At 43.2% G+C, this 25,510-nt stretch overlaps 1 protein-coding gene across 4 annotated transcripts; it reads right to left on the reverse strand.

Moving 5' to 3' along the window:
- LOC309444736 (uncharacterized protein) lies at positions 1–25,510 on the reverse strand. Of its 4 annotated transcripts, none has more exons than XM_082062820.1 (8): positions 25,381–25,510; positions 24,742–24,880; positions 23,999–24,138; positions 22,395–22,529; positions 18,938–19,102; positions 18,188–18,220; positions 13,749–13,961; positions 1–142 (listed from the first exon to the last, which is right to left on the reverse strand). In XM_082062820.1, the coding sequence occupies exons 1-7, from the start codon at positions 25,394–25,396 to the stop codon at positions 13,816–13,818; spliced, it is 774 nt and encodes a 257-aa protein (XP_081918946.1). In that variant the 5' UTR covers positions 25,397–25,510; the 3' UTR covers positions 1–142; positions 13,749–13,815. The 4 variants fall into 4 exon arrangements, with proteins under 4 accessions (XP_081918946.1, XP_081918949.1, XP_081918947.1 ...); XM_082062823.1 differs by lacking the exon at positions 13,749–13,961 and adding an exon at positions 1,493–1,593 and having other exon boundaries at positions 26–142; XM_082062821.1 differs by lacking the exon at positions 1–142 and adding an exon at positions 1,573–1,593.

Consider the following 25,510-nt stretch of genomic DNA (forward strand, 5'->3'; position numbering starts at 1 on the left):
GTCTCCGTGGGATGGTGTTTCACAAGTCTTTAAAATGCACCTCTCCACTCACTTTTGTTGTTGTTGTTGTTCCATCTGTCTTTCAGTGATCTCCTTAAGTGTTCACACCAACAGCAGCTTCCATGTAGTTTGAATATGCCCCCTAACATGAATAAATCAGGATAATTTCATTCTGTTACTTAAGTTTCATAGATTTTTTTTTAATGGATGTTTTAAAAAAATCTGTGGGAAGAGTGCTTTGCAGAAGAGAAAAGCATAAGGAAACACTCTTTTCTTAGAAGTATGATGCAGTAATAAATTTGTGTGTATAAAAGTGGAGAGATCATCTCTCTAAGGAGCTGTTCTGTGCTTGTTTAGACATATCTTTTGAAGCAGCCAGCAGGTTTTCATTAAAAAATAAGTATGATGTGGGGAGATAAGCCAAGGTTAGTGGTGCTCAGGTGGGTGCTGGTTTGTTCAAGCATCTTTTCATGTTACAGCTCCTTGGAGAGAAAGAGGGGTCATATTTAAAAACAACTGTTTGAGTGTAGTGCCCAATATGAGGAAAAAAAACCTGTATGATAGCTTTAAATCTGACTTCTCTGTAGGAGTTCTTTTTTGCATGGCTGGATGTCATCCTACACCTGAGGAAAGGACAAAGAAAATTAAAAAGAAAAAAAAAAAAGAGAGAGAAAATGATAGAGAGGGAAATTGTGTAGATGGAGGAAAAAAAAAAACAATAAACAAGCAGGATCAAAAAAAAAAAAAAGTTTTTTCTTTAAATAGGAAAACAACAAAAAATTGAGGCAGAAAATGGGTAAAAGAGGAGACAAGGAAAATTACCTTCCCAGTTTGAGGAGGGTGGTGGCCAACATCTTTATGAGGCCATTCTATCATCTCGTTTGCAGGTCACACTTGTCCCCATTAACATCCCCCCTACCAGAGTCGGATTATACAGACACCATCCAGTACGTGGCTCTCTTCTTTTGTACCTTAAAGTTAACAATCTTTAAAAGGTCTTGCCTCTTGCTTTCTTAGGAAGACCTGGGTTTCTGTCCCTGAGCAGATTTTTGACCTCTGAGTTGCTGAGAGCTGAGTGCTGACCCTCATGCCTCCAAGTGCATCATGTGCAGCCTGGTGCTGTTCTTAGAATCATAGAATCGTTTTTGTTGGAAGAGACCCTTAAGATCATCAAGTCCAACCATAACTTAAATCTGGCACTAAACCATGTCCCTAAGAACCTCATCTAAACATCTTTTAAACACCTCCAGGGATGGTGACTCAACCACCTCCCTGCACAGCTTGTTCCAGTGCTTCTTGCCCAGATGAGAAGAGTTCTGGATAGCTAGAGAGTAAAATACTATTACAAAAAATCAGGCCTCCACACATGGTTAATAAATCATGTTTTATAGGGTGATTTTTACTGTATATTTGAAAAGCAACATATATTTATAATAGCAATGGGTTTGAGAAAGGTTAAATATGTCACTGCTAAAGAAAATGTATTACAAACCTCATATTGCCAGAGGAGCAAGTGCTTTTTTCCAGGAAACCAAAAACAAACTAAGGTCTTGAAAAATGACAGACAGGAGCAGGGCTCTCACAGCTTTGTCCCTAGATGGCACAAATAAAATAAAAAACAGAATTACTGTTTCAGATGGGGATGCACAACGGCAGGTTGGGCTGGTCAGTTCTCAGACCATCACAGTAGTGGTAGCAGCTTTGCCTAAATATGCCTAAGCTGAGCTCTTCAGCTAAATGAGAAGGTGGAAGACTGAGTTGTCACTATTTAGGCAGGCCCCATTTTTGCATGTCTAACAATTATGGTTCCATTAGGATTAAAAAGTTCTAGGCAAGTCTTCGAACAAAATGCTCAAACACCTCATTCACCACTTTGCTACCAATAATGAAGTCAAAGCTGATGCTGTAAAGCAATTACCAGCACTTTAAAATCTAGGATGCAGCTGTATTTTACAGCCCACAATACTTCTTGCTACATGGATGTGTTAGCAGTGTTTATGTACCAGAGCTAACTGCAGCTCCCACAGAAATGTATACAGCAGCCTTGAGGGTGCAACTACCTTGTACTCCCAGAAGGCTTGGGGAAATATTTATGGAAAGTTTGTTTGTTTTGGGTGTTTGTCTTTTTAAGGAAAAGAACCATTTGAAAGCATCTAAACCCAAAGCAACCATCAAGTAAGTTTATAGACGGTTGTTCACTAATGACATTTTCACAGCGACAGAAAGCATGAACCTGTCACAGAGAATCACATATCAAACAAAAGACCGAAAAGGTGGGGTGATTCATAGTTATTTTTTACCCTGAAGAAGTACAAAGCACTCATGCCAAACAGCAGGATGTTTGCTGGACTGAAAGAGTTGTATCTCTAGAAAAAGAAAAGGGAGATGGAAGTGCTTATTGCTGAGTTGATTGGGATGGCTTCCTAAATCCCACATGTGGGAGGGTATTTCCCATATCTGCAACACTCAGATGTGATGCTTTCCAGAATGAACATTTAGCAGGGATGTTCCCATCACTTTTCCCAGCAAAGTCAGCACCTGGGTATTCCAACAGAATGCCAAATCTGCTTTTCCAGTCCAGTTAGTTACACCCTTGGATCTCTTGGGAACCAAGTGTAATGGAAACACACCAGCCCTGTGACTGGAAAACATTTTTTCAGAATCTCTTACATGGGTAAGAAATAGTCATAGCTTTTGTTTAGTCCTCCAGGGATTACTTCTCCAGCGTTTAACATGGCAGTCTATAACTTCTAAGCTAGTCCTGATGGATGATGTGCTTGGAGAGAAATTAACCCGAAAGATTTGGATACCACAAGGGTATTTTTCATCACATATCATCCAATGGACACCACTGCATCATAAAATCCTTTATATCCTTTTTCTGCAGATGCTTCCAAAGGATTTAGCGTTTTGGAGCTGTAAACAGGCACTGCAAATACCAGTGTTTGAGGGGCCATCTACATGACTGTTGTGTTGCGTATGTATCCAAGATAAGAAAGCCAACAAGTTTGTTACTGCTGCTTATGACTATCCCCATGTGAGTAAACATCCTATTGGCACCACTTCACTGCAATAATTTCAGATCAGAACTGAAATATTTAATTTTCATCTTGGCAAGGTGGTGATTGAACTGTGTCCCCACAAACCTCTGCAGAAATTAAAAACAAACAAACAAAAACCAATCAGACCAACAACTATTGTGACAGTGAAACTTACAACAATCCTAAACAACTGTGTAGCTTCCTCCTTAGTATATGGGATTTGCTGTGATCTGTGGCAGTAGGGCAATTGCCCTTTGAAAAGCTGCCATCTGGGGACAAGAAGAGGTAAACACTATTAAGTGCTATAGTAAAATAGCCATATAAATCATTGTCAAAATTGTTGTTGGTTGACATCTTCAAAACTGTTTCCAATAAGGGGGTGAACCTGCTGTGTGGAGGACTTCGAGAAGTCTTCTAAGAAATGCTTCTTACCCCAATGCACAGTCTCTCAGCAGAAAAGCTATGAAACATCTGATCTGCCATAGGTTAAAAACTTAGAAGAAGCTGAGAAGAAAGACAAAGAGCTCTCCTGAGGGTGAAAGAGGTGGTTAAAGATGGGTTTTCTCACTCTCAGTCTAAAAAGTGTACTAAATCTAAAGCAGATCTGTTCCAAATGGCTCGCATACAGACCATGAGAGAGAAAAAAACCTATGCACTGAGGTGCTAGTAATCAAAACTACAGCAAAATGTAACTTTAGTTCAGTATACCTCCCATTATTGCATCGGCTATTTTAAGACAATACCTTTATTAATCATGGGTCTTTATGAGAGTCTTTCTTTTTTTTTTTTTTTTTTAGCAGCCTTGTCAAAAGCATATTTTCTTTTAAGATGCTGAAGTCAGTTTTCAAAATGGCTGCTACTAAATTGTCTATGTCAGAACAGAATATAGCTTTCTTCTGTCGGAGGGGTTAGCAGATTTAAAAGGGTCATATTTTTCTTAATGCAGCCGGACAGACTTTCTTTCAACAGAAGGAGACCTTAAAAACTGTTTCTTACTATATCATCTTATTTTATACTTAGAGATTGCTTTTCAGAAGTTATAAACCAGCAGGCAATATAGGAGAAAACTCTGGGGTGTAAAAGCATTTAACACAAATAATGGATATTTGCAAAGTTTGTTTTTAGCAATGTCAAAAGCTTCTGTAAGGAACAGAATGTCACAGGTTGTATTCCCTTTGAACAGTGACTCTTCTAGTCCAAAAAATCAAGGGAACAGGTATGATACAGGTTGCAGAGGTTGTCACATCTAGTAAAGGCTGTGACATGTTTCCAAGCAATGTTATAAACGTGTTGCATAGTAAGATCTCAAGATCTGAGGAAGACAGCTAGTGAAAGAGTTCATCAGGATCTCCCACACCAGCTGGGTTGGAAGTTTTATCATTTGGACAAACTTTTCATCCAGCTGGGAAGCAATGGAGCTGCTTGTTCCTCAGCAGGCTCCACCTCTGTCTTGCAGCTCCATAAATGCACCTCATGTTACATAGGGAAACCAACAGCAAACTCATTTTCTTGTCCTTGATCCATGCACTACATGGAGCAACACAGAGCTTCTAGAAGAGAAGTTTTTTTCTTTTTCTAGTCCATCTAGAGGTTAGTTCCTAGCAGCATACACCAGGGGTTGCAAGTAAGACCAATGCTGTTTAACATCCTTATTGAAAGACCTGGATGAGGGGGAGAGCTGATCCAACGTAATTGGATCTGATACACCAGAGGGTGGTGCTGCCATCAAGAGGGACCTCAACAGGCTGCAGAAATAGGCTGACAGGAGCACTGTGAAGTTCAACAAGGAGAAGTGCAAAGTCCTGCACCTGGAGAGGAACAACCTCCCCCAGTGCAGCCTGAAGACAAGAAGGCCCAGCAGGATCTTATCCATGTGTATAAATACCTGATAGGAAGGGGCAAATAAGACAGGGCCAGGCACTTCTCAGTGGTGCCCAGTGAAAGGTCGAGAAGAAGTGGGCATAAGCAGAGATACAGGAAATTCCAATTAAACATAAGAAAAAGCTTTTTTTACTGTGAGGATGGTCAGACACTGAAAGAGGCTGCCCAGAGGAGTTGTGGAGTCCCCATCCTTGGAAATATTCAAAACGTGACGAGTCACAACCCTTGGCAACCTGTCCTGAGTGACTCTGCTCTGAGCAGAGGTTGGACTGGAGACCTCCAGAGGTGCCCTCATACCTCAAAGATGCTGGGATGATAATAGTCAGTCTCACCCCAGGCAACCAGATGCACCAGGCTCACTCACGGAGCATTTTCTGTCTAAGGCAGTTGTGGACATTGGCCTTTTTAGAGCATTGCTGTGACGGATGCTAGCCCAGGGCTGAAACCAAGGTTAGCCCCAGAACAGCATGGAAACTTCGGGTAGGCCTTTGATGCACCTGCTTTTGCTCAGATGAGTCAGAGCTGGAAGTTTTACTGAATTCTAGACTCAGATGTCTCTGAAGACCAAAAGAAAACTCTAAATGCTTTATGATTTTATTCTGTCCACCAGTAGAGGGAGGAAAGAGAGAGAAAATGGAAAGAGAGTCAGTCTTGATTCTCCAAGGCTGAATAGCGATTCTCTTTCATATTGGCACCAGGACTTCACAGCCCTGAAGCCAAACTTGCTCTGTCAGAGCTATTGTAATGGATAAAACCACATGAGATTTAGTTATTCTTTTAGATACTGCAGCCACACTGGATATCCTGCTATGTGGCTGCTATCAAGGACTGAATCCAGCTGTGATCTGTCCTGACAGCTGTGGGCAACTGGACTCAGCACAGCTTTCCAGACACCTAGAACTGCATTTGATGTATTAAAGTCTGTCTCATTTAAACTTTTTCTCCCCAAACAAAGCTGCAAATGAGACCACTCCAGCCATTCAGAAGGATGTTCTCTGATACACACTGAGGTCAAAGCCCTCTCAGGTGTTGGCTTCCAGGAACTACCCCTGAACTGCATCCTGAACTGACAGGGGAGATCAGACCCCTGACCCCAAACTACCTACTGCTTTCAACATTTCCTTGCTGAGGGAAAGGGTAATGTTCTTTTCCCTTCTGATACCCTGTCACTAGGCAAAGTAAGGACTTGCTGAGTCTTTTGCTCAGGTGTAATACTGAAATAAGTTAACCCCACAAAAGCTAAGGTTGCAGGACCTGCCTCAGCATAATGCCACTACTTCTAATAGAATTGAATTTATATGCTGCTTTTTTATACAGCAGCAGATTATAAACAATTATTGGAATGCTGAAGGTTACTAATGGAGACATATACAAAGATAAGTTACATATCCTTATCTCTGTCCAACTTCAAATACAATTATTCACTTGGCTCTGGCCTGCATAAGCCCCAAGGTGAACAGGATCCAGGTTGCATGGCTGCACCGATGCTGTTCTGTCATTAAACTGTATGAGCTGCACCAGACATCTTCATTAGTCACCCTTCTTCTCCAGAACTCCCTGCTGGCAGTTTTAGTAGAGTTCTGCTCCCAAAATAGTATTTCCAGGAGTGTATAAATGGTGTCAAGTCCCAAGTGCAATTTTTGGAGCTGAATGTATGGCATGTAAAAGCCAGTCAATCAACCCTTGTGACACAGATTCTTCTGAATATAATTGCCTCATAAGCAGCCCTTTGGAAAAATTTTGCTCAGGCTTGAGCCTGGCTTTTGATTGAGATGTCTGTGAAACTTCTGTCTGAGATCTGTAACTTGCTATGAACACTCAGTTACTCTGCATAAACTTTTCTGGAGTGTGAAAAATGTACACCCTCTGGAAGTCCTTCAAAAGAAAAATGGGAAAGAAAACCATGATGGAGATTTTCATTCCCTGTTTTGTTATTTTAACACTTCAAATTCCCCCCAGAAAAATTTGACAGCAAATGAAGAAACATGTTACATACAGTTAAAAACTGCAATACAATCAAGGATGGAGCATGTTCTTTTCAAAGATTAATACAAACCTTAAATGAACACAGAGATGTTGCCCACGTGGTGGCAGCAGAGGAGGAAAGTGATGAAATATCTACAGGAAGCTCGAAGCTAAACATTAGTTACCTGAGCTGCAGCATTTCTTGGTTAAGCATACACTTTGCTACCTGCATCTTCAAAATTAGGAGTGTGACCTAATGTGGTGAGCAACTGTGACTACCCAAATCCAGCCAGAAGACCAAAGTCTACACACCATCACAATGACAAGTATGTTGTCACCTGGCACTATTTGGGAGTGAAGCTGCTTTAAAGAGGGAAAGCAGATGTCTAAGCTTACCACCTTACACCTTGCCACCAGCCAACGAGACACATTTTCTTTCCTGTGCTTCACATATTCTCTCAAAACCCAGCAGCACCTAGAAGTGAGGAGCAGATTTCATCAGCTGGAAATGGAGCAGCAAGAGCAGGCAAAGGGCAGCAAGAACTGACAGGTTTTCCCTCTGCACCCCAGAAGCACAGGCACATTGTGGTGTGCAGCCTGCCATGTACGTTAGCAATGTGGCAGCCAGGAGTCTCTCACTGCTGTTTGTAGCTCTGAGAAATAAAAATCTCAGCTTTAAGGAAACCTGCAGTTCACTTTCCTTTGGTTGAGCAGGATGGAAGAGCTGAGGAAAAAGAAAAAAAGGTGGAGACTTGCTTGGACTCCCAGCCTTGTGTAGGAACCACAGGACAAGCGTGGTCCATGTTGAACACAAACCGTACAGCATCCTTCACACAACAAGCTGGCTCAAGAGCTATTCCCCAGCTCCTTGCCATGTACATGCACACACTCATCTTCCCTCTCCCAGGAAGACTCTCTCAGCTGTCACAGGTCAGGAATAAAGAAAAAGCAGCTTAATAAAAACAGAGGCAGATAAGAAAAACCCTCAAGCAACTACGTCATGGTTTTCTACTCTGAGAAATATGTGGTATAATTGAGTCTTCTGCACCTTTTAGAAAGCTAGCTTTGCTTCTTGCAAGGCAGGTGGCTGTATTCTTTTTCTTCTACCTCACCATCTGAAAGGCTCCGATATAGCTGAAAAAGGCACCCGAGACTCCTAACTGGTACTGAACCATGTTGGTATTTCCAGACAGGTCACCTCTGAGAAGATCTCTCAGGGAATTATAAGGCAGGAGTAGGCTACAGTACATGCTTTTGCTAAATTTAGTACTTTTACTTTGGTGGAAAAAATAAACTGAATTCCATCTGAGCTAGAGGAGGGAGTGGTAGAGTAAGGTGCTCCTCTGGCTTTTTACAGGAACTGTATGTTTTCCAAAACTGCTGGAAGAGAAGAGGGACAATTACTAAAGAATTCAACTCACATTGCCCCATTGTAGTGTTTTAATTTCCTGATCAGAAAGTGCGAATAGCTGCCTCCCAGCTGGTTTCATTACCAGATATCCCAAGCAGTGCTGCGCTCATGGCAGCGTAAGCTCCTTTTCCAACTGGTGCAATGCCAACCGTAAACCAACAATGAAAAATCCCCAGCAACCGTTTCCTGAGCAATTCCAGTTCCTCAGGAGGTGATGTCTGTGGGTGGTACCTTCAGGTATGATGGGGAATGTGTCACTGGGACACAGGACATCAGAAATATAGTTCTCCATAAGGAATGGGGATGAGCACTGGCATCAGTGTTTGGGGTAGCTCTGTATCATGAAGATCTGAAATCCTGTTTGAGCACGATCTGCTGTTGCCATTAATTAGGATTCCTCTCCGAGGTCAGGGCAAGGAAGAGAGGAAATAGCAGTGGTTAGGGACCCTGGGACACATGTCATTGACTGTCTTTACTGATGATCAACTGCAAGTCTTCAGGACCTAGTTCTACTCTCCAACCCACTGCTAGGGCTAAAGAGCATTCACCCCCAAATAAAACTTGTGTGCCCTCCCCTTCTGAGACCTGCTGTCTTGCTTGCAAGCCTAAACATGGAGACTGTAATGATTTTAGAGCATGTTGTGCTCCTGCTGTCATGCCTACACATACAAGCCCCCATTCTCTGCCTGTGGCACACACTCCTTGTGCCTCTGCTTTGGGATTATTCACTGTATCTTGTGGTGTCCCAGGTTTCCTGTCCCACTCTAAGTACTAAATCTCATATACAAATGCAAGTGAAATATAGTCTAGGGCTCATGCTGGAAACATTTATCTGAAAACAGTGGAGAGCAGCACATAATTTGCCAGGAGCCTGCCATTACAACTTGCCATAGTGAGTAGACACCTGTCTGTAACATGCTGACTTCCAGAAGGAAATTCAAAGTGCATAAATTTAGCACAACTCCACCTTGCTGGTCAGAGGCAGCAGCAAAGTCCCATCTAAACTGCCACAGACCGAATCCCCCTTGTACATCAATGGGGGTCATATAGGGTGACAGCACTTCTACAAGTTGCCTTAGACAAGGGACAGAAAGAACCTGGGGCTTCAGACCATGCTTTGGAACCACATAGGAGAAGGACAACAAGGCTGGACATAGCTTAGTAGAGGACAAGTCTATTAACAACCATATCACTAAGTGCTGTCAATTTTAAAAGGCATTTCGAACAGAAGAGAAGCCAGTTCCTCCCAGCTCTGCTGAGGCCCTGGCTGACTTACTACCTTATATAATCACCTTTTTCAATAGACTGGATAGAAGTTAGTATTTACTAAGCCAGAGACCAGTATTCTCTCAAAAATCACACACTGAAACTATTTATGCTACCCTTGGTACATATTAATTTCAGAACCTGCTAGTCAGCAATAGATACTTGCTGCTTTTTTTACAGAAATATGGCATTTAATAGGTCCATTCAGGACTAGCAGCCAAGCAGATGTAGGTTGTTCTGGAGCACAAAGACCCAGCTAATTTCAAAATGGATTGCTCTGTGAAGGAAGGATAGCACTTCCCAGATCCCAGAAACGGTTTACTGGCCCAAGTGTCACATAAAATAGTCTCTTGGTGAAGAGCTAAAGAGTTTTAAAAGGTGTCAGAGAAACCATTAGGTGATAAAAATTCACAGAGCAATTCTGCCAGAGAAAAAACATAAATAAGAAGTGTATCATTTGTCTCCCAGATTTTCTTGCAAGTCAGCTGCATTCAAAGAGACGTGCCACAGCTAGAGTTGCGCTAAAGGCAATTAAAAAGCATTGGCTGTCTTGTGTCAAAATTTCAGCTTGTACTCATGCACTTTAATCAGAATAGCAGCAATTATATAAACGGTGCCACTAAAGGAAGGGAAAGCAGAGAGTACAGCAAGCATAGATCAAATTGTGTATGTATTTTGAAAAGAAAAATAGCAACTGATCCTTATTTGTGTGTGGGTGCATTCATTCTGTATCAAGGAAAACATGCACACAAAGGACTGGCTCTTGCAAGGAAATGTAGATGCTAAAACACAGCTTCCAGCTAGTTCAGGCTATTTTGCTTCAAGGATATACTGATCTGCTTTTTAGCTTATAAGTTTTAGTTACATCAAATATTACAGATTCTTCTTGGAGGCCTTTCAGCCCATATGCAAATATGACAGGCTACTTAGAACATTAAAAGGAAGAAATCTGAGCCCCAACATTAAGCATGAGCTATTCTGGGAATAGCTCATTTGTTTGTGGTTTTTGCGTGTTTGTTTTTAAAAACATGCACAAACAAATCATCTCACCACTCATCTTAAATCAGCACTTGCTAAAATTAAAAGAAAATAATTGCTTGTACAACCAGCAGCTTGTGGTTTCTTGCTAAACTACTTTTAAGCAAAGAGAAAAAAATCCACAAAGCAAGAAGAGTGAAGCAGGATAACACCTCCATCGCAATTAAGCAGAACATGCCTCTCTGATAGGACAATCAGCTTCACGCAGTAACTGCTAATGGAAGGACATTTCTAGAAGCATCAGGACGTGCTGTGTTCCCAGCTACTTGAAAAATTTTAATGAGAAGCCTATTGAGATTTCACAGTCCCATTTCTTGTGCCATATAAAACTCACACACAGCATCCAAGCATATCCAGCCAGTGCCGGGCAGGAGCCCTCCCTCGCCACCCAAACCTTCACACACAAACCCCAGAGCCCATGGAACGAGGAAGCCAAGTCAATCAGAACTGCAGCTTGGGCTGATGGTCAGGAGAACTTCCTCCTGATTTTGAATACCTGTGTTGGCAGTATTACTGCAAATGTAATCTACACTGCCATCCTGGAGAGCATAGTTGTTCACCCCAAGAAGCAGTGCTGTGTAGATTAATTTATGATTTGCTTTTGCTTCAAACAAGTCTAGAAATAAAGAGGACTCATTAGGGTCCATGTTTTCGGGAATTACTTGTCACGCTGTGATCGTGCAACCCTACTTTCCCCCACCATTCATGCCTCCTCCTTCAGTATCTCACTGCCTCTGCCTTCAAAAGGTGCAAATCATTCTTGGTTCTGCTGTTCCCTTCCCCCCAGGGAATACATTTATATTATAAGAGCCAGACTTGCTTGTAAAAAGGTGGAGAGGGAAAACTCCTTTGTACAAAGTGCTGTGCCTCACACTGGACCAGGGCTCTGTCTTCTCTTACTAACTGTCTCTGCGTCAAACAGATGGTCCAAAAGGAGAACGTGCAGCAGATCTTGAGGGACAACATAAACAGCAGATACCCTCTACACATTCATTTAAATTCTAGCTCTGTCATGGAAGTCCAAGTTATTTTATAGAGTGACACTTCCCTTACCCAGTTAGTAGTTACCCCTCTTAATATCTGTCCGCCCATTTCTAGGTCAATAAAGAAAAAAAATTATCAGATGAACATTAACTGCTTCTCTTCAGCTTTACCAAAAGCTTTCCTAACACTCTTCTCCTATTGAAATCTAAGGTGTGAAATCCTGCATGGCAGGCCAGGGGTTTCTGGTGCCACCACAAAGGTGGCCTGGAGCCTGGTTTCACTTTGCAGCTCTGCCAGTCTGCCAAGGCACGGGCAGGACTTTCCCTGCGGTGAGGCTGTCACTTCACCAAGCAGCATGTCCCCTTTTTTGGATGCAAGAAGTGGTTACTGGCAGCTCAGGAGTCCTGGGAACAGGTTTCCTTCTCCCTAGTTCCCTGCCACCAAGAGCAGGCCTGGTGACCCATCCCACCCCCATGTCTTTAAAGGTTTCAGTGAGCATGTTATTCACCTAATGCCTTGGATATTTTCACAACAGGGAGCCTCCCTGGTCTGTGATACGGCACTGAATTAAAAACCCTAAGCTGCTCTATTTGCACAGCTGAAGACACACTGCGGAAATCACATCTTCGAGCCAAAACCCACAAGATTTTTGCTGTTATGATGGCAGAGCAGTTTTTTAAAGTCAGTTATAACACGACAAGTCAGTCATCAGCAACAGCAGCCTGACAAAATACTGCAATTTACAGCTCTGCTAGTTCAGGGGAACTATTATTTTTGTAAAGATTGACTGATGTTTTCTGAATTGTGCTAGAATATGCGGTTTTCTTTCCCAAAGCAGCATGGGGTGGAAATAGGAGAGAGAAGGGTTTCTTTTAAGCAACAGAGAGACTAGTATTTGGTTAGCCAACAGATCATGTGTTTAACTTTTGATTTATTAAACTATTGTACCTGAATGACTGGGTGTAAGGGCAGGCTGTAGTTCTTCAGCCATTGTGGTTGTGAAGGTCACTTGGCCAGATAACAGCCATGTAGTTGCCTCATTGCAAACACTCTTGTGTTTGTATTTCCATGTTTAAGTGGACTGCTATGTACAGCACAGAGATGGAAAAGAGACTGCTGTCTTCAGTTTAAAGGACAGATACATGTGTAGCGCACAATAGTGCTGAAACCAGAGGAGATAGATGGAGGCAGAAGTTTCCTGGCTTGTAATTCACTGATACATGCTGACGGGGCTGAGCACTAAAATCCTTCTTCACAAATACACTTTGCTCCCAAGTCTAGTTTTTAGCTACCAGCTCATAGGAAGCTTTGATAAGTCAGACATGACCTTTCCCTCCCGCAAGAAAATACATATAAACCCTTCCCTTTCAAACAAAAAAGCAAGCTTCTGGCAAATGAAATCACATCAGAGTGGCCTTTCTAATATGAGAAACAAGGCTAAGAGCTAGTCATAGATAAATCTCTCTGAAACCTAAACATACATTTAGAATGGGTGAGCCATCACACTAAATTCCAGATCACTTCCTTTTCAGTGAAATAACACTGCTGCTGTCCATCTTAGCTATCCCTGCTGCTTGAACAGCTACTTGCCTTGGTAAATCAGGTTATCTGAGAGGAACAGGGAGCACCAATTTTATTTTGACAGATGAGTACTAGCTGTGTAAAGGACTTGACACTAAACATGCACCCGAATACCAAAGGATAGTATTTCCTAGGCACCTTTCAGGAATTTAATACATAGCAATGCTACAGCACCACAAGTAAAAAGAGGGTTTCTGAAACTGAGTTTTCAAGTTTGAACTTCCAAAGAGGAAGGGTCTACAGGAAGGTGACCTGAATCACATTTACCCAGTACACACCACAATCTTTTAAATTAGGAAAAATACACAAAAACCTGAAAAGCTCCTCTTCAAGTAAAGCAAACCTTTTGGTTTGGTACTGATGAAATCTGGTGTCTGTGGGCAGAAACCCTGGTGCAGACTCTTGGTGACTCAGGATAGCACCTACTGCTGCCCCAGTTTGCAATGCCAACCTGCTTATAACACCTGCCAATCCCACAAATCAGTGGCCACCCAGAGTCACTCTGAGAGAAGGAAAAGAGAAAGGGGAAAAAAGGAGAAAGCAAGGAGTTATCACCTGCCAGCAGTATCAATAGCACTCACACGCTGGAAGCCAGGGGAGGGCATGGCTTTGGGTCCTGGTTGTGTGCAGCGCAGCATTCCTGCCCCATCAGTTAGCTGCCGTGCCAAAGGCTGCCCTCGCAGCTCTCCCACAGATGTTGGTCTCTTCAATATTTTGTCTCCTGTAGTTCACATAGGCCTTGTGGGAGAGGAGAGACATCTCTGCTTGTTGGAGTTTGGCAGCCAATTCTTCCTCTGCGAAACACAACAGAGTCAGGGAGGCTGCAGATGTAGGAATCACAGCCCAGTCACTGCTCCTTGCAGTTATTCAATGCACTTCTGAGGTCAGACTCCAGCCTGGGGATTAATTCCCTTTGCATGTATGTTATCCAATATTACATAAAACAGTATTCCATATGCTTCAAGAGAAGGAGTCTCTCTCCAGACAGCTGTATGGAGCCACTTTGGCTTTTCCAGTCAGCACAGCTCGGAGCACAGCTTTCTGAAGCTGAGAGGCTTGCAGCTGGCAGGGGGAACCAAGCCCATCAGCCAGGGGCGGAAATAGGGTGGCAGTCACCAGAGGGAAGTGTGCGCGATATATTAACCCCTATAGTCCTCATACCCCTCCCTCATCTCTCGCAGGGGTCACCAAAAGACCCAAGAGGGGTTGGGCAAGCCCCAAAGAGAGAGCAAAGGCAGCACACCAGGGACAAAAACCTCTCGCTGGGCACAGATGAGCACTCGCAAACTTTCTGGCAGTATCCCCAAGTCAGTCATCACCCCAGCAGCTTTCTCAGATTAACCTCTAGACAGCTGGTAGGGTGCTTCCTTGCTGCTATCTGTGCCAGACTTCAGCTAAGGGCTGGTGAGATGGTACACAGACAAGCTCTGCACCAGCTGCATTCAGGCACACATACCCCGTGTGTCTGGCAGAGGGGTCCATGGCTGTTTTGAATGAGGAGGTGGTACAGCTCTCTTCAATTTGAAGTTGAGGGGAGAAGCTTCTCCTCCCCAGCCACCAAGCTGTCCCAAGGAGACAGGCACCAGGAGGTATCTGACCGCTATGCTGGGCAGTGGGGGTGACAGGTGCCAGTGGCCCCAGGCATTGAAGGACCATGAGGGTGATCTCATCTCCCTTGAGTTTGTTTCCTCTCATTTATCATCCACCTCGGCTTTGTCTTTCCAGATGTGGCAGCTTTCTGACAGAAGAGGCAGCCTGGCTTCTATCTGGAAAGCATTTCACATGCTGCAGGTGACATTTGGGGGTAGTTGGGGGCAAGGTCTCTCCTGGCAATGCTTCCAGTCTGAGTTGTCACTGCCTTCAATAGGTCATAGATGTTCTTTTATGTCAGAGTAACCTGTACTTGCTGCCAGCTCCCATCTCTCCCCATCCCACTGTTAAGCACCTTGCGGCAGTGCTTCCTTCCTACCGCTGCCTGGTGAGCAGAGTTTTTGCTGCAGGACTACCTGTGTTGGAAAGCAAATTCCCATCAACACCAGGTATAGCTTCCTTGCTCTTACTTCTGTTCAGACCCCTGCTTTTCTTGCCTCTTAACTCACTGCTTCATTCCCCTTCCCCCCCCGCTCCAAATAACCCATAACGAGACTGCAAAACAGATGAGACAGAGCTTTAATGATGTACACGTTCCCTCGCTGTACTTGCTGGATGCCCGAGAGCGCTGTTTTAATGAATCAAGTTTAGCTTTCTCCTAATACCACTGCGAGGCTACAGCATAGTCAAACTGAACATCTTTTGAAGGCTGTTTGTGAGAAGATGAGAGAAGAGACACTCCAAGGAGGCACAGAGCCATTGAGTTGGGGGAAGACACTGCCCTCAGGCTAGTTTGCCCCAGGTTACCTCACTGCTTGAGTGCAGAAACCTCCTGTCATCAGTGCACATAGTTAAGCAGTTCTTGGAAGGACTGTGGCATTTTCTTTGTGGATAATATTAAAAGGAGATGGCAATATCCATATGCTTATATAGCCGCCCTGTTTACATGCTTTGTTTTTGTGCATCAGCTCTCTTTAGATCACCTTTTCCCATTGCTTAACATTTGTCTTCAGTTCTTCCCCTTTCCTTCCCAAGTCCTGCCCCATGCTGTACAAAAACTGGAAGGAGTAACTTCTCTCAGCTCTATCCAAGCACTGCACTTTATTGCATAAAATCTAAATTATATACTGCAGCAAATTATTTGTCTAACAAGAATATTCTGTAGTTTAGACAAAAGGTACAGGCAACCTAGAAGCTTTTTCTCCTAATTTCAGCCCCTGCTATCCCAGACACATTACTTTGCTACCAGCAGAGGTGCAGAACATATTAGTGCTGTGCATACCAATTTTTATGGAGAAAAAATAACAGCTCCCTTGGGATGTGCATGCTTATTTTTGGCTCATTAACTTTAACGGTCATGGTACAGCTGTGACAGGTTGGGAAGACAGGTGGAATAGATGATCTTTACTATTCTCTAGATCATGTCTAGCCTACACTTGCACCTTAAAGGCACAGGTGAGTTTGCTCAGAGGAGCCTGGTTCAAAGCCTGTTGAAAAGAGCAGAATCTATCCTAATCCTTTTGCTGTATCTACACAGGATGATAGGAAGCAAGCCTGTCCAAAGGCTTGCACTATTGATTTCACTCTTAGCATCCCTTAGTGCGTAAAACAGACAAATTCCCTTCCACCCCCCTCCCCACATGCATACTGAACACTGTGCCCTGTGTCAAAGTCTTACTATAATCATTAACCCCAGTACAGCTGAATACAATGGGGCTCCAGGCAGTATCTGGCTTGATGGGTTTCTGCAGCTCCAGGAGTGCCAAAACATTTCTGGAAGGAAACCTACCAAAGTTACAGTGTGTATGGCTTCCACAAGCATGGGGTTGTCATCCTTCATCTTTGGAAACAAGTATTTTCTCCCCAGAACTATTCTGTCTGTCTAAGCACTGGGCAAGGAAGAAGGAAAACAAATACATTTTCAGTCTAAAAACAGCTAGTTCAGACAACAGGAAGAGTCCAAAGTTCACTTGTAACATTTTCTGCCAAGCAAAACTAATGCTTCAAGACTAAAAACTTTACATCTCAGGGACATTTTTGGGAATCCCAGTTGAAGTACCAGTGCTTTTTGTGCTGTGCTGAGAGAAAACTATGATTTCCACCTCCAGAGGTTTGCTGCTCTTACAACTAACACAGGGAGTCCAGAGGTCAGTCAGTCACTTGCCTTCTCAGGAACCAGACCCCAACATGGATGTAGCTTACACTGAAGCTACAGGTCTGGTCTGTATAACTAGGTTTGACAAACCATTCAAGACCTATGGTACCACCATGGGTGTCTACACACAACAAAGATGAAGATTCAACAGTAGCATGTTGTACCTCAGCCTAATTGAGGCCAATAGGTACATAATGGGAGGCTGGAGACATAATACAGGCATCAGCAGTTTTTGGGGGAGCAGAAGACAAGCTCTTCCGGTACTGTTACCAGGTACACATGAAAGCCCACACTCCATCTCTACTGCTACCACTGCTAGCAGCATGGAAAGCTACAATGTGAGGTTTAAGCTGCTGGAGGGCAGCTCTGTATGTGTGTAGACATGTAGGAAGCAATAAACTGATCTATATTTGCCAGGATGGACAAGATGATTTAGAAGTTGTCCTGGCTGGAGGCCTGCAAGCCCTCATCGGCATTCTGGTGTGAGAAGCCATTGCCTACCTGGGGTTGCAGGGAACAGCTGTCAGGACCCATTTGTCATCAATTAGAAAGCCTCAACAGAAGTGTGACTCCCAGACTACAGGCTGGCCAGCCAGGACCAGGACATGAGGGTTGACCAACCACTTTCATCCATCCTGGGCTTCCCACATGGAGATTCTGTATGTGTCGTCAGACACCAGCACAGGTTGTGGATCCATCACTGGAATTCTGTATTTCTCTGGAATTATTTTGTCACAGCTAGGTGGACTAATACACCAAACAAGCACCAGACTTCGTTCTGGACAGCTGTGTCCACCAAAGGTTCCACAGTAGCCCACTGGTGGGATTGAAGCATCTGTATTGTAGAGACTTGGGAACACTTTAATTCTCTCTTCAAAATAACAGAAGTTTTCCACACATGCTATACCAAAAAATAGAGACCACAACTAATACCAGCTGAGGAAGGACCTGAACTTTGTTGTTCCAGATGTGTAAAGGCTGGCAACGTCCTGGCTAAGCACGTCTCCACAGATTTTTCAGAAAGTCACATTCTGCAGGTGAAAAGCATTTCCTGACCCTTTTTTTAGTCAAAACTGATATTTATGAAGTGTTTCCATTACAGTAAGTCTCCATTTTCCAGAATTAGCTCACTAAAGTGTTTCAAGCCATCTCCAGTAATAGCAAATTGAACAGTGTGTAAGTAACCTGTATCCCACCACCAGCAGCTTTCACCGATCACAAGGGGTGTTAACACGAGAAAGGAAAAAAATGAAACCAGAAGTGAACAGTACTTACTTTCCTCAGAAGTTAGTGATACAGAGGATGAGTCTAGGGAGGAAAAAAAGATTTAACAGAAATTAAGTCCATTAAAAGCTTGTCATTGGTAGAGTTAGTCCAGAGAAACTGATTGATAATTTTAAGGGATGAGGTACAACACATCCCATATTTCCCCTTTTTGGTTGCACTCTGGATCGCACCATGGGAACTAGCCTTTTTGTAAGCTCCCTTTATCCCTTTTGTGTGCCCCAGGAAAAGGCATGGCCCTTCAGTAAGAGCAGCCAAGCTTTCAAGCGAAAGTTAGCACAGATGGGTTAAACTGTTTGGTATTCTGCATCCTGTTTATGTGGTGTCAGGTTCCAGACAGTGGTTATTAATTAATCTGAGGTCACTTACATGCTGAGACCAATTGTTCCTCCCAATGAGCATCTGTTTTAAGTAAGAACAAGCCAACCCAAAAATTAGTTTAAACAACAGTCATTCCTCAGGCACGTTTCTGGTTTTGGCTTGGTGACAGTGAAAACTTCAGAGACACAAGGACGACCACCTAGTGTGAAGTGCCTGGGGTGAGCACCGAATTAACTTGCTGCAGTTTTGGGTGCATCGGAGCATGGAAGTATATCTTGAAATTATCTCAGACAATAGCTTTAGGGGAAGCACATTCAGCAAATAAATGTCACGAATGTCCTCGTCTGTAACTTTCAATGCTATTTTAACAACAGGCTTGCTTCATGCCACAGGCAGGGGAAGACCCAAAGCCTTACTTACATAGGCTGCTGCCTTCCAGTTCACTTTGTGTTGGCTGCTGATACAACTCTTCAAGAAGGATTTTGAAGCCTCTGTATCCCACAGATTCATCAGTTTTAAAAGGCAGGGTCAGGAAGCTGCTGCTGGAGAATATGCTAAGAGACATTTTCTGGCCACATAAGATTGCTGGTGGGGGGAAGAAGAAGATACTGCAGTTGTAGTCATTGCCAAGCAGCCTGAGACACAGCCCTTACACTTTTTTTCCAGGGATAGACTTTTTAATCCAAGCTTTTTGGTACTCAGAGGTATTAGTGGATGTCAGAATTTCTCTGAGGTCTTTCAGGAGGTACATCTCTAGTGGCCTTTACAGTATCATTCCCTATCCAGGCTGAAGAGGTGATCCCTAGTGCAATGGCCAAATTATTCTTATACTCTATATGAGTGCATCTCTCATACTTTATTGGGATTACTTCAATAACCAGTTCTCTACATGTCTACGTACATAGACGAGAAAGGGGGAGACAATGGAAGAACAAGTAATGCACGAAGCCATTCCTGGCTACAGAAACGTTCGCTAAGACCCTGATGTCTATAGGGCCCAAGGCAGCTTTAGTATTCACAGCAGCATCTGCTCAAACTATTTCAGACCCAGAGTGAGACCAGTACCAAGTTACAAAGAGTTAAGGAAAAAAAGGGTTTTAAAAGCAGGATTGATACAAGTATCCTCCCAGATACAGCCGTGATGCTGGAAGTCAAGAGCTGATGAGCCCAGGCCACTTCCACCAAAGAAACCCTGGGCAACAAGAGCTGCTCTCAATGGCTCTCAGGAAGCCTGCTGTCTCTTGGCCCTGCCTTACAGGCACTAATCTGATGGTGTTGTCCTCCTCCTTGCCTCCCACATCCCACGATGGAAGGGAATTTGGTCACCCTCATTCAATAAAAGGGGTCAGAAAAGGAAGACAGTAGATGAACATGTAGTTCAGCCTCCCAGAGGCCTTGAAGAGAGATGTGGTCCACCATAAACACTCGGGTGATCCCAAATGCAAACCCTTGCATCCTCGGTTACAAAATCTTGAAGCATGGCCTTCAGCTTATTTCCTGAAGTAGAATAAATTGTCCCAGTGTGGTTCAGTATTTCAGGGTAAATGCCAGGGGGATGTTATTTCAGTGGCTCCAACTGGGATTAGATCAAAGCCTGGGCACTCTTAAAAGAGAAAACAAGCATATCACAAAGAAAAACCTGTTACCGCATCAATTTGTTTAAGCAGGCCTATTAATATTGAAGAAAGAAGAGATCTTAGCTTTGTGGTTTAAGTTCTGTTGGTTGGAGTGAACATTTGCATGGCTTCAAAGCACAAATTCTACATGTTCTTTACAGAGAACTTTTCAACCAGGAAAAGGCCTATAGACTTTGGAAACAACTTGAACTCTGAAGAATGATCTACAGGTTGGGCACTGAGACCCTACGTACAGGATCACTTGGAGTAACCTTTCCTAAAGGGCCAAATTCAAACTTAAAAATCGATTAACTGCTCCTAAAATATTTACATAGATATTCCTTTCACCTTGCATTTATAGTAGCCATAAAGCTGATCAAAATGCAGAACACCAGGTTGTAGGCATATTAACACTTTAATTACATGTTTTTCTGGAATACTTTGCATTGTTTTCAGGAATTCTGTAAATAAAATGCTACATAGCCAATGCCTATCTAATATCACCCCCCAGTTTACCAGGGTGAAAAGGCAGCAGTGCTTACAACACACTTCCTGGGGTGACGAGAGAGAGGAAAACGAACCTGCTGGAAACACGAATGGTGTAGAAACTTCATGAGTCTTTTAAACTTCCACCTTGAGGGTCTCTGTGGCTGAACAGCTGGGAATGTGCTTTAGGCAGGCTGATCAACCTGGGTTAAGGTTGAGTCCTTATACAAAAAGCAGAGACAGGTTCGAGGATCTCACATCCAATGTATTTGACATTGTTGGAGTTCGCTAAGGTTTGGGTTTTTTGGTAGAGTGTTGTTTTATTTTCCCCTTCAAGTAGCTATTCATTTCTCCAAGCATACATAGCAGCTCTGGCAGCAGGAACCGAAAGTAAATACAGCAAAATAGGGATGTGGTGAATGAAGAAAGTACATTTAGTACTCACATGGCTAACGTTGCTGGTGACAGTCTCGTGCCCAAGTGCTCACACTTAACTATGACAGAGGTTAATTCCAAGCCATAAATACAGAATGTGCATAAAAGGAGGAGGGGTACTTTATTTTTTTATTATTATCATTTTTTAAATCAGGCTTTTTACTCCTTTCCTCTCACTAGTTTTGTGCAAAGTTAAAACCAGTCTTTTCTTTGTCAGCAGCCTTCATATTTCCAGGTTCCAGACCTGAAAGGAAAGCGCTGCCTTACCCGAGGCACACAAACACAGAAGAGGTTACAGGGCTGTTCTGGGGAGGAGAGCCTGAGCCAAGAGGTGTTTAGAGCCAGTCTGTGGGTGAATGGAAAAGAACACCTCCTGGTTTTCAGACCTAGGGCTTCAAGTGCAACTTGGAAATGTGTGCATACATGAAAAAGCAGACAGATCTCTGTTGGTGGTGCTATAAAGTCTGAATCTGAATTTTAATATGAGAAATTTGATTGCTACGATTTACCTCTGAAGCCCAACATACTTGCCTGAAACATAGAGAAGCAGATGTGCTCTTTCACCAGGTAAGACAAGAGAAAGGGGGATGAGAGAAGGAGATTAGATGTGGTTCAAGTCACTAGAAATGCAAAATGGTTTGGTTCCATAAAAACAGAGGAGTCAGACTGGATGCATCTCCCCAGCTCCAAGTTTCTTTGATCTGAGGCTTCAAAGTATCAATCTGCTTAATGGTGCCAAGTCAGTGCTATTCACGGAGAAAACCGTGCACCCGTGTCACCAGCTGTACCCTGGCATGGGAAGCAAGAAAGCGAGAGATGTTTCCTTTGGTTTTTAAACTTAAAGCCCAATTAACTGCGTAGCTCCCTGGGCATGTGGTGGAGATGAGGTTTGGGGAAGAGCAGTGGTAACGGTAGCAGCCCACAGCAGTATTGCCTACTAGGTGAAGAAGCAGAAAAGAGATGGTAGAAATAATAACAGATTGACCATGGAGACAGGGGGTTCTACTTATGCTCAGCAGAATAGAAAGGGGCATATTGTTTAGCCCGGAGAAGACTAAGGAGGAGATTAAAAGGCACTAATTTAGCAACAGCTACATTAGTATCACTTTTTAAAAGGTTTATAGTGGGGAATGAACACAGTAACTGGATCACTACTTATGCATTTAATCATCAGCACTCAACATCACTAATAGATTTCCTAATAACCGTTTATTTTCAGAACAGATAGTTTCATGTTTGGGTTGGGTTGGGTTTTGTTTTGTTTGCTTGCTTGTTTTATATAACAGTCATACTTTAGGCTCTACTTCTCTACCCCCACCCCAAAATCATAATAGACTTACCAGACACTGTTTCCTGAGTAGCGTAAGTCAAGAGAGAGCCTTTCATGGCTACTTCAGCCCTGGAAAGGAAGGTCACTGTCACCGCTGAACCTCGAGATTTTATGGGACAGATGGAAACATCATCGCAGAAGTTGCCTGGAAAGTAGACCAGGGTAGGAGATGAGCCTTCCACTTTCCCCTTTTTCCCTTGAGGGTTGTAAGGCACAGTCTTTCAAAATGCAATGTCAGAATGGATTTCCCTTTCTAAAAGCCTCTTAACACAAAATCCTGATGTCATTCAGCTTTGAATTCATACAGTAGACCACAGACATGGCCAGAAGATAGCTTGCTATAATTGTAACCACAATCAGGACCTTCTTCAAACAGACATATAGTTACAGACACCCATTATAACCACTATAAATCTCTAGCAAGTTTCCACTGTCTGGACTACTCTGGTCAGAAGAAATTCCTTCTCTGACAGGCAGCCCCCACCTCAGGCTCCTTTGTGCAAGACACTATGCAATGCTCACAAGACTGTGGGACATCCATATTCCCTGGGGAATAAGTCACCTTGAGAGTCTCACATAGCTAAGACATGGATACAAGGTCCTTCAATGCCACAAGTGTTTTAGCAGTTCAAGTTTCCAGTCTATGCTTTCTCCTTCACGCACAGAACATACTTGTGTGGTTTAATTTCCCCAGCAATATCCTACCTAACCAAGCCAATTCTTGTTAGTCAGGGTGGGGAGGATCATAGACACATAAAATATCCTGAGTTGAAAGGGACCCACAGGGATCATTGAGTCCAACTCCTGTCCCTGCACAGGACAACCCCACAGTTCACACCATGTGTCTGAGGGCTTGTCCGGTCTCTTCTTGAACACTGTCAGGCTTGGAGCCGTGACACCTCCCTGGGGAGCCTGTTCTAGTGCTCCACCACCCTCTGGGGGAAGAACCTTTTCCTAATGTCCAACCTAAACCTCCCCTGGCACATCTTCCTGACATTCTCTCAGGTTCTGTTGTTGGTCACCAGAGGGAAGAGATCAGCACTTGCCCTTCCTCCTCCCCTTGTGAGGAAGCTGTAGCCACCATGAGGTCTCCCCTCAGTCTCCTCCAGGCTGAACAAAACCAGTGACTTGAGCTGCTCCTCATACGGCTTCCCCTCCAAAACCTTCACCAGCTTCATGGCCCTTGTCTGGACACTCTCCAGTAGCTTTATATCCTTCTTATACTGTAGATACCTACCCTTGCTCAGCAGGGTTGTAGGAAAAGCTTCCCTTCCCTTGCCCCCATCATTTTGACCTTCTGCCTTGTCTTTGGCACATGGCTGCAGACACACACAGTGAGGTGTCACACTGCAAGTTTAAGCCTGGGAAAGAAGGACCCAGACAGACTCACGTTTTTTTCCAAGGCACAGTTATGCCATTATTAGGACCTCACATCCAATACATGCAGTTGGAACAATATTTCTAGCAAGGGAAAGATACTGAGCTGGCCCAAGTAGCTCCAACTATTATCAGAAATCCCTTCTGGAGCGTGGAAGTGTCTGTCTGTCTGCAAAAGAAATTTAGTTCAGCTCCTCTGTTTCTCTCACCCCAGCATTAAGGTGAGCTCTTTCTCACCTATCAACTCTTTGGTTAGTCCAAATCCTTCATACTCCATCAACTGGCCATGAAAATTAGACAGATTTCTTTCAGTCCAGACGTCCAGGACTTCAAGATGAATAATGGATTTTAATGGGGCTACAATTCTCCAATGGTGGCTGCAGCACAAAGCAAAGAACAAAGTCACAATGCCAGCACATTTTACAATTGGCTCTTATTTTCTAGAGATAGCTATCAAAATGTGAGCAAAGGCAAAAGGGATTCTAATGCCCATTAAAAAGAGGAAAATAAAAAAATCAAAGAGGGCATACTGGTCCAAATCTATTTCAGTCATATTATTCATTACTTCTGAAGTTAAGCCTTCAAACAGTTTAGAAGTCTATGCTAGTGCCATGTGAATGGAAAGTTATCTCTTATCCTAACTAAGCATGATAAAGGAGGAAGAAAAGGAAAGAGATGAAAGTGCCAGAAGATTTTTAGTGACGTAGTTTATCATTGCCATTGTTAACCCCTCAGTTACACCATATTCAGGCCTCTGACATGCTTTATGATGAGAGCTTTGCCCAGAGATGTCAGATTTGTCTACTGTTTGCTGGAAAGAACATACTGGTGCCCCCCAACTTTCCTAACTCTCTTTGGGGAACTTGCCCAATTTTCTAAAATGCACTGAAGTACCATCTATGGATTTATTGAAAACCACATCACAGATGTTTGCAGATTTTCATGTGAGTTTCAAAAGCCAGAATAACTTGGGTGCTCACCTGGCAGCATTTGCACATCTCATGGGGTTTCCTGGTGACTGGATGTTCGCTTCCCAATTTGTAAGGATGACATCCGTGCATTGTGACAACTCTGAGCTCATCTCCTTGGGATTTTTTAAGGCACTGCCAAGTTTTTGTCCTAGGAAGAGTAAGAATATAGAGCATAAAAATCAGCTTTATTATTAACTTTTATATGGTATTTCAGTGGGTACTAGGACAATTCCTAGATAACATATGACTCCCATTGAAAAGCATGTCTCATGAATGAGAGCCAATTTGGAGTGCAAGAACCTTGAAATGTACATTTTAAAAGATCATCTGGAAAAAGGTGTGTTCAATTAGAGGACAAACCAATTACGAAAGCTACTACATTCTTATTCTACCAGGCTAGACCTCGTTCATCATAATCCTACAAAACTCCAACTCACTTTAGGCTTGTTTCAAGCTTCGGAATTTACATAACAGACAGTTTTATCCAGGCTACAGCTTAAGACAGTTCCGTTTTCACTTATGTTTAGAGAACTTCTGTATGGAACAACTCCAGAAAGCCCGTAAAGGCATCTTGAAAACTAGTACATTCTTGAAGCTTGGGTCAAGCAGGTAATTTTAGAGAGAAGTGGTTGTACAGCTTGACTGTACCTTGGACCCTGAGCATCAGGTATTCAACACTGCCATTACTCAGTCTCCACTGATAGGTACTTTCAGTTGTTGAGCATGCTAAATTGTTTTCAGGTTACTTTCTAGCTGTCTGGGTTTTCCAGCCTCTTTC

Source organism: Streptopelia decaocto (genome assembly GCF_964273445.1).
Source record: "Streptopelia decaocto genome assembly, chromosome: 1".
Classification (NCBI taxonomy): domain Eukaryota; kingdom Metazoa; phylum Chordata; class Aves; order Columbiformes; family Columbidae; genus Streptopelia; species Streptopelia decaocto.

Coding starts and splice junctions, on each gene's coding strand:
- LOC309444736 (XM_082062820.1), bottom strand. Junction 24,139..24,741: donor AGATGTGCAAATGCTGCCAG/GTGAGCACCCAA, acceptor TTTGTGCTGCAG/CCACCATTGGAGAATTGTAG. Junction 13,962..18,187: donor ATCACTAACTTCTGAGGAAA/GTAAGTACTGTT, acceptor TGTGTTTCGCAG/AGGAAGAATTGGCTGCCAAA.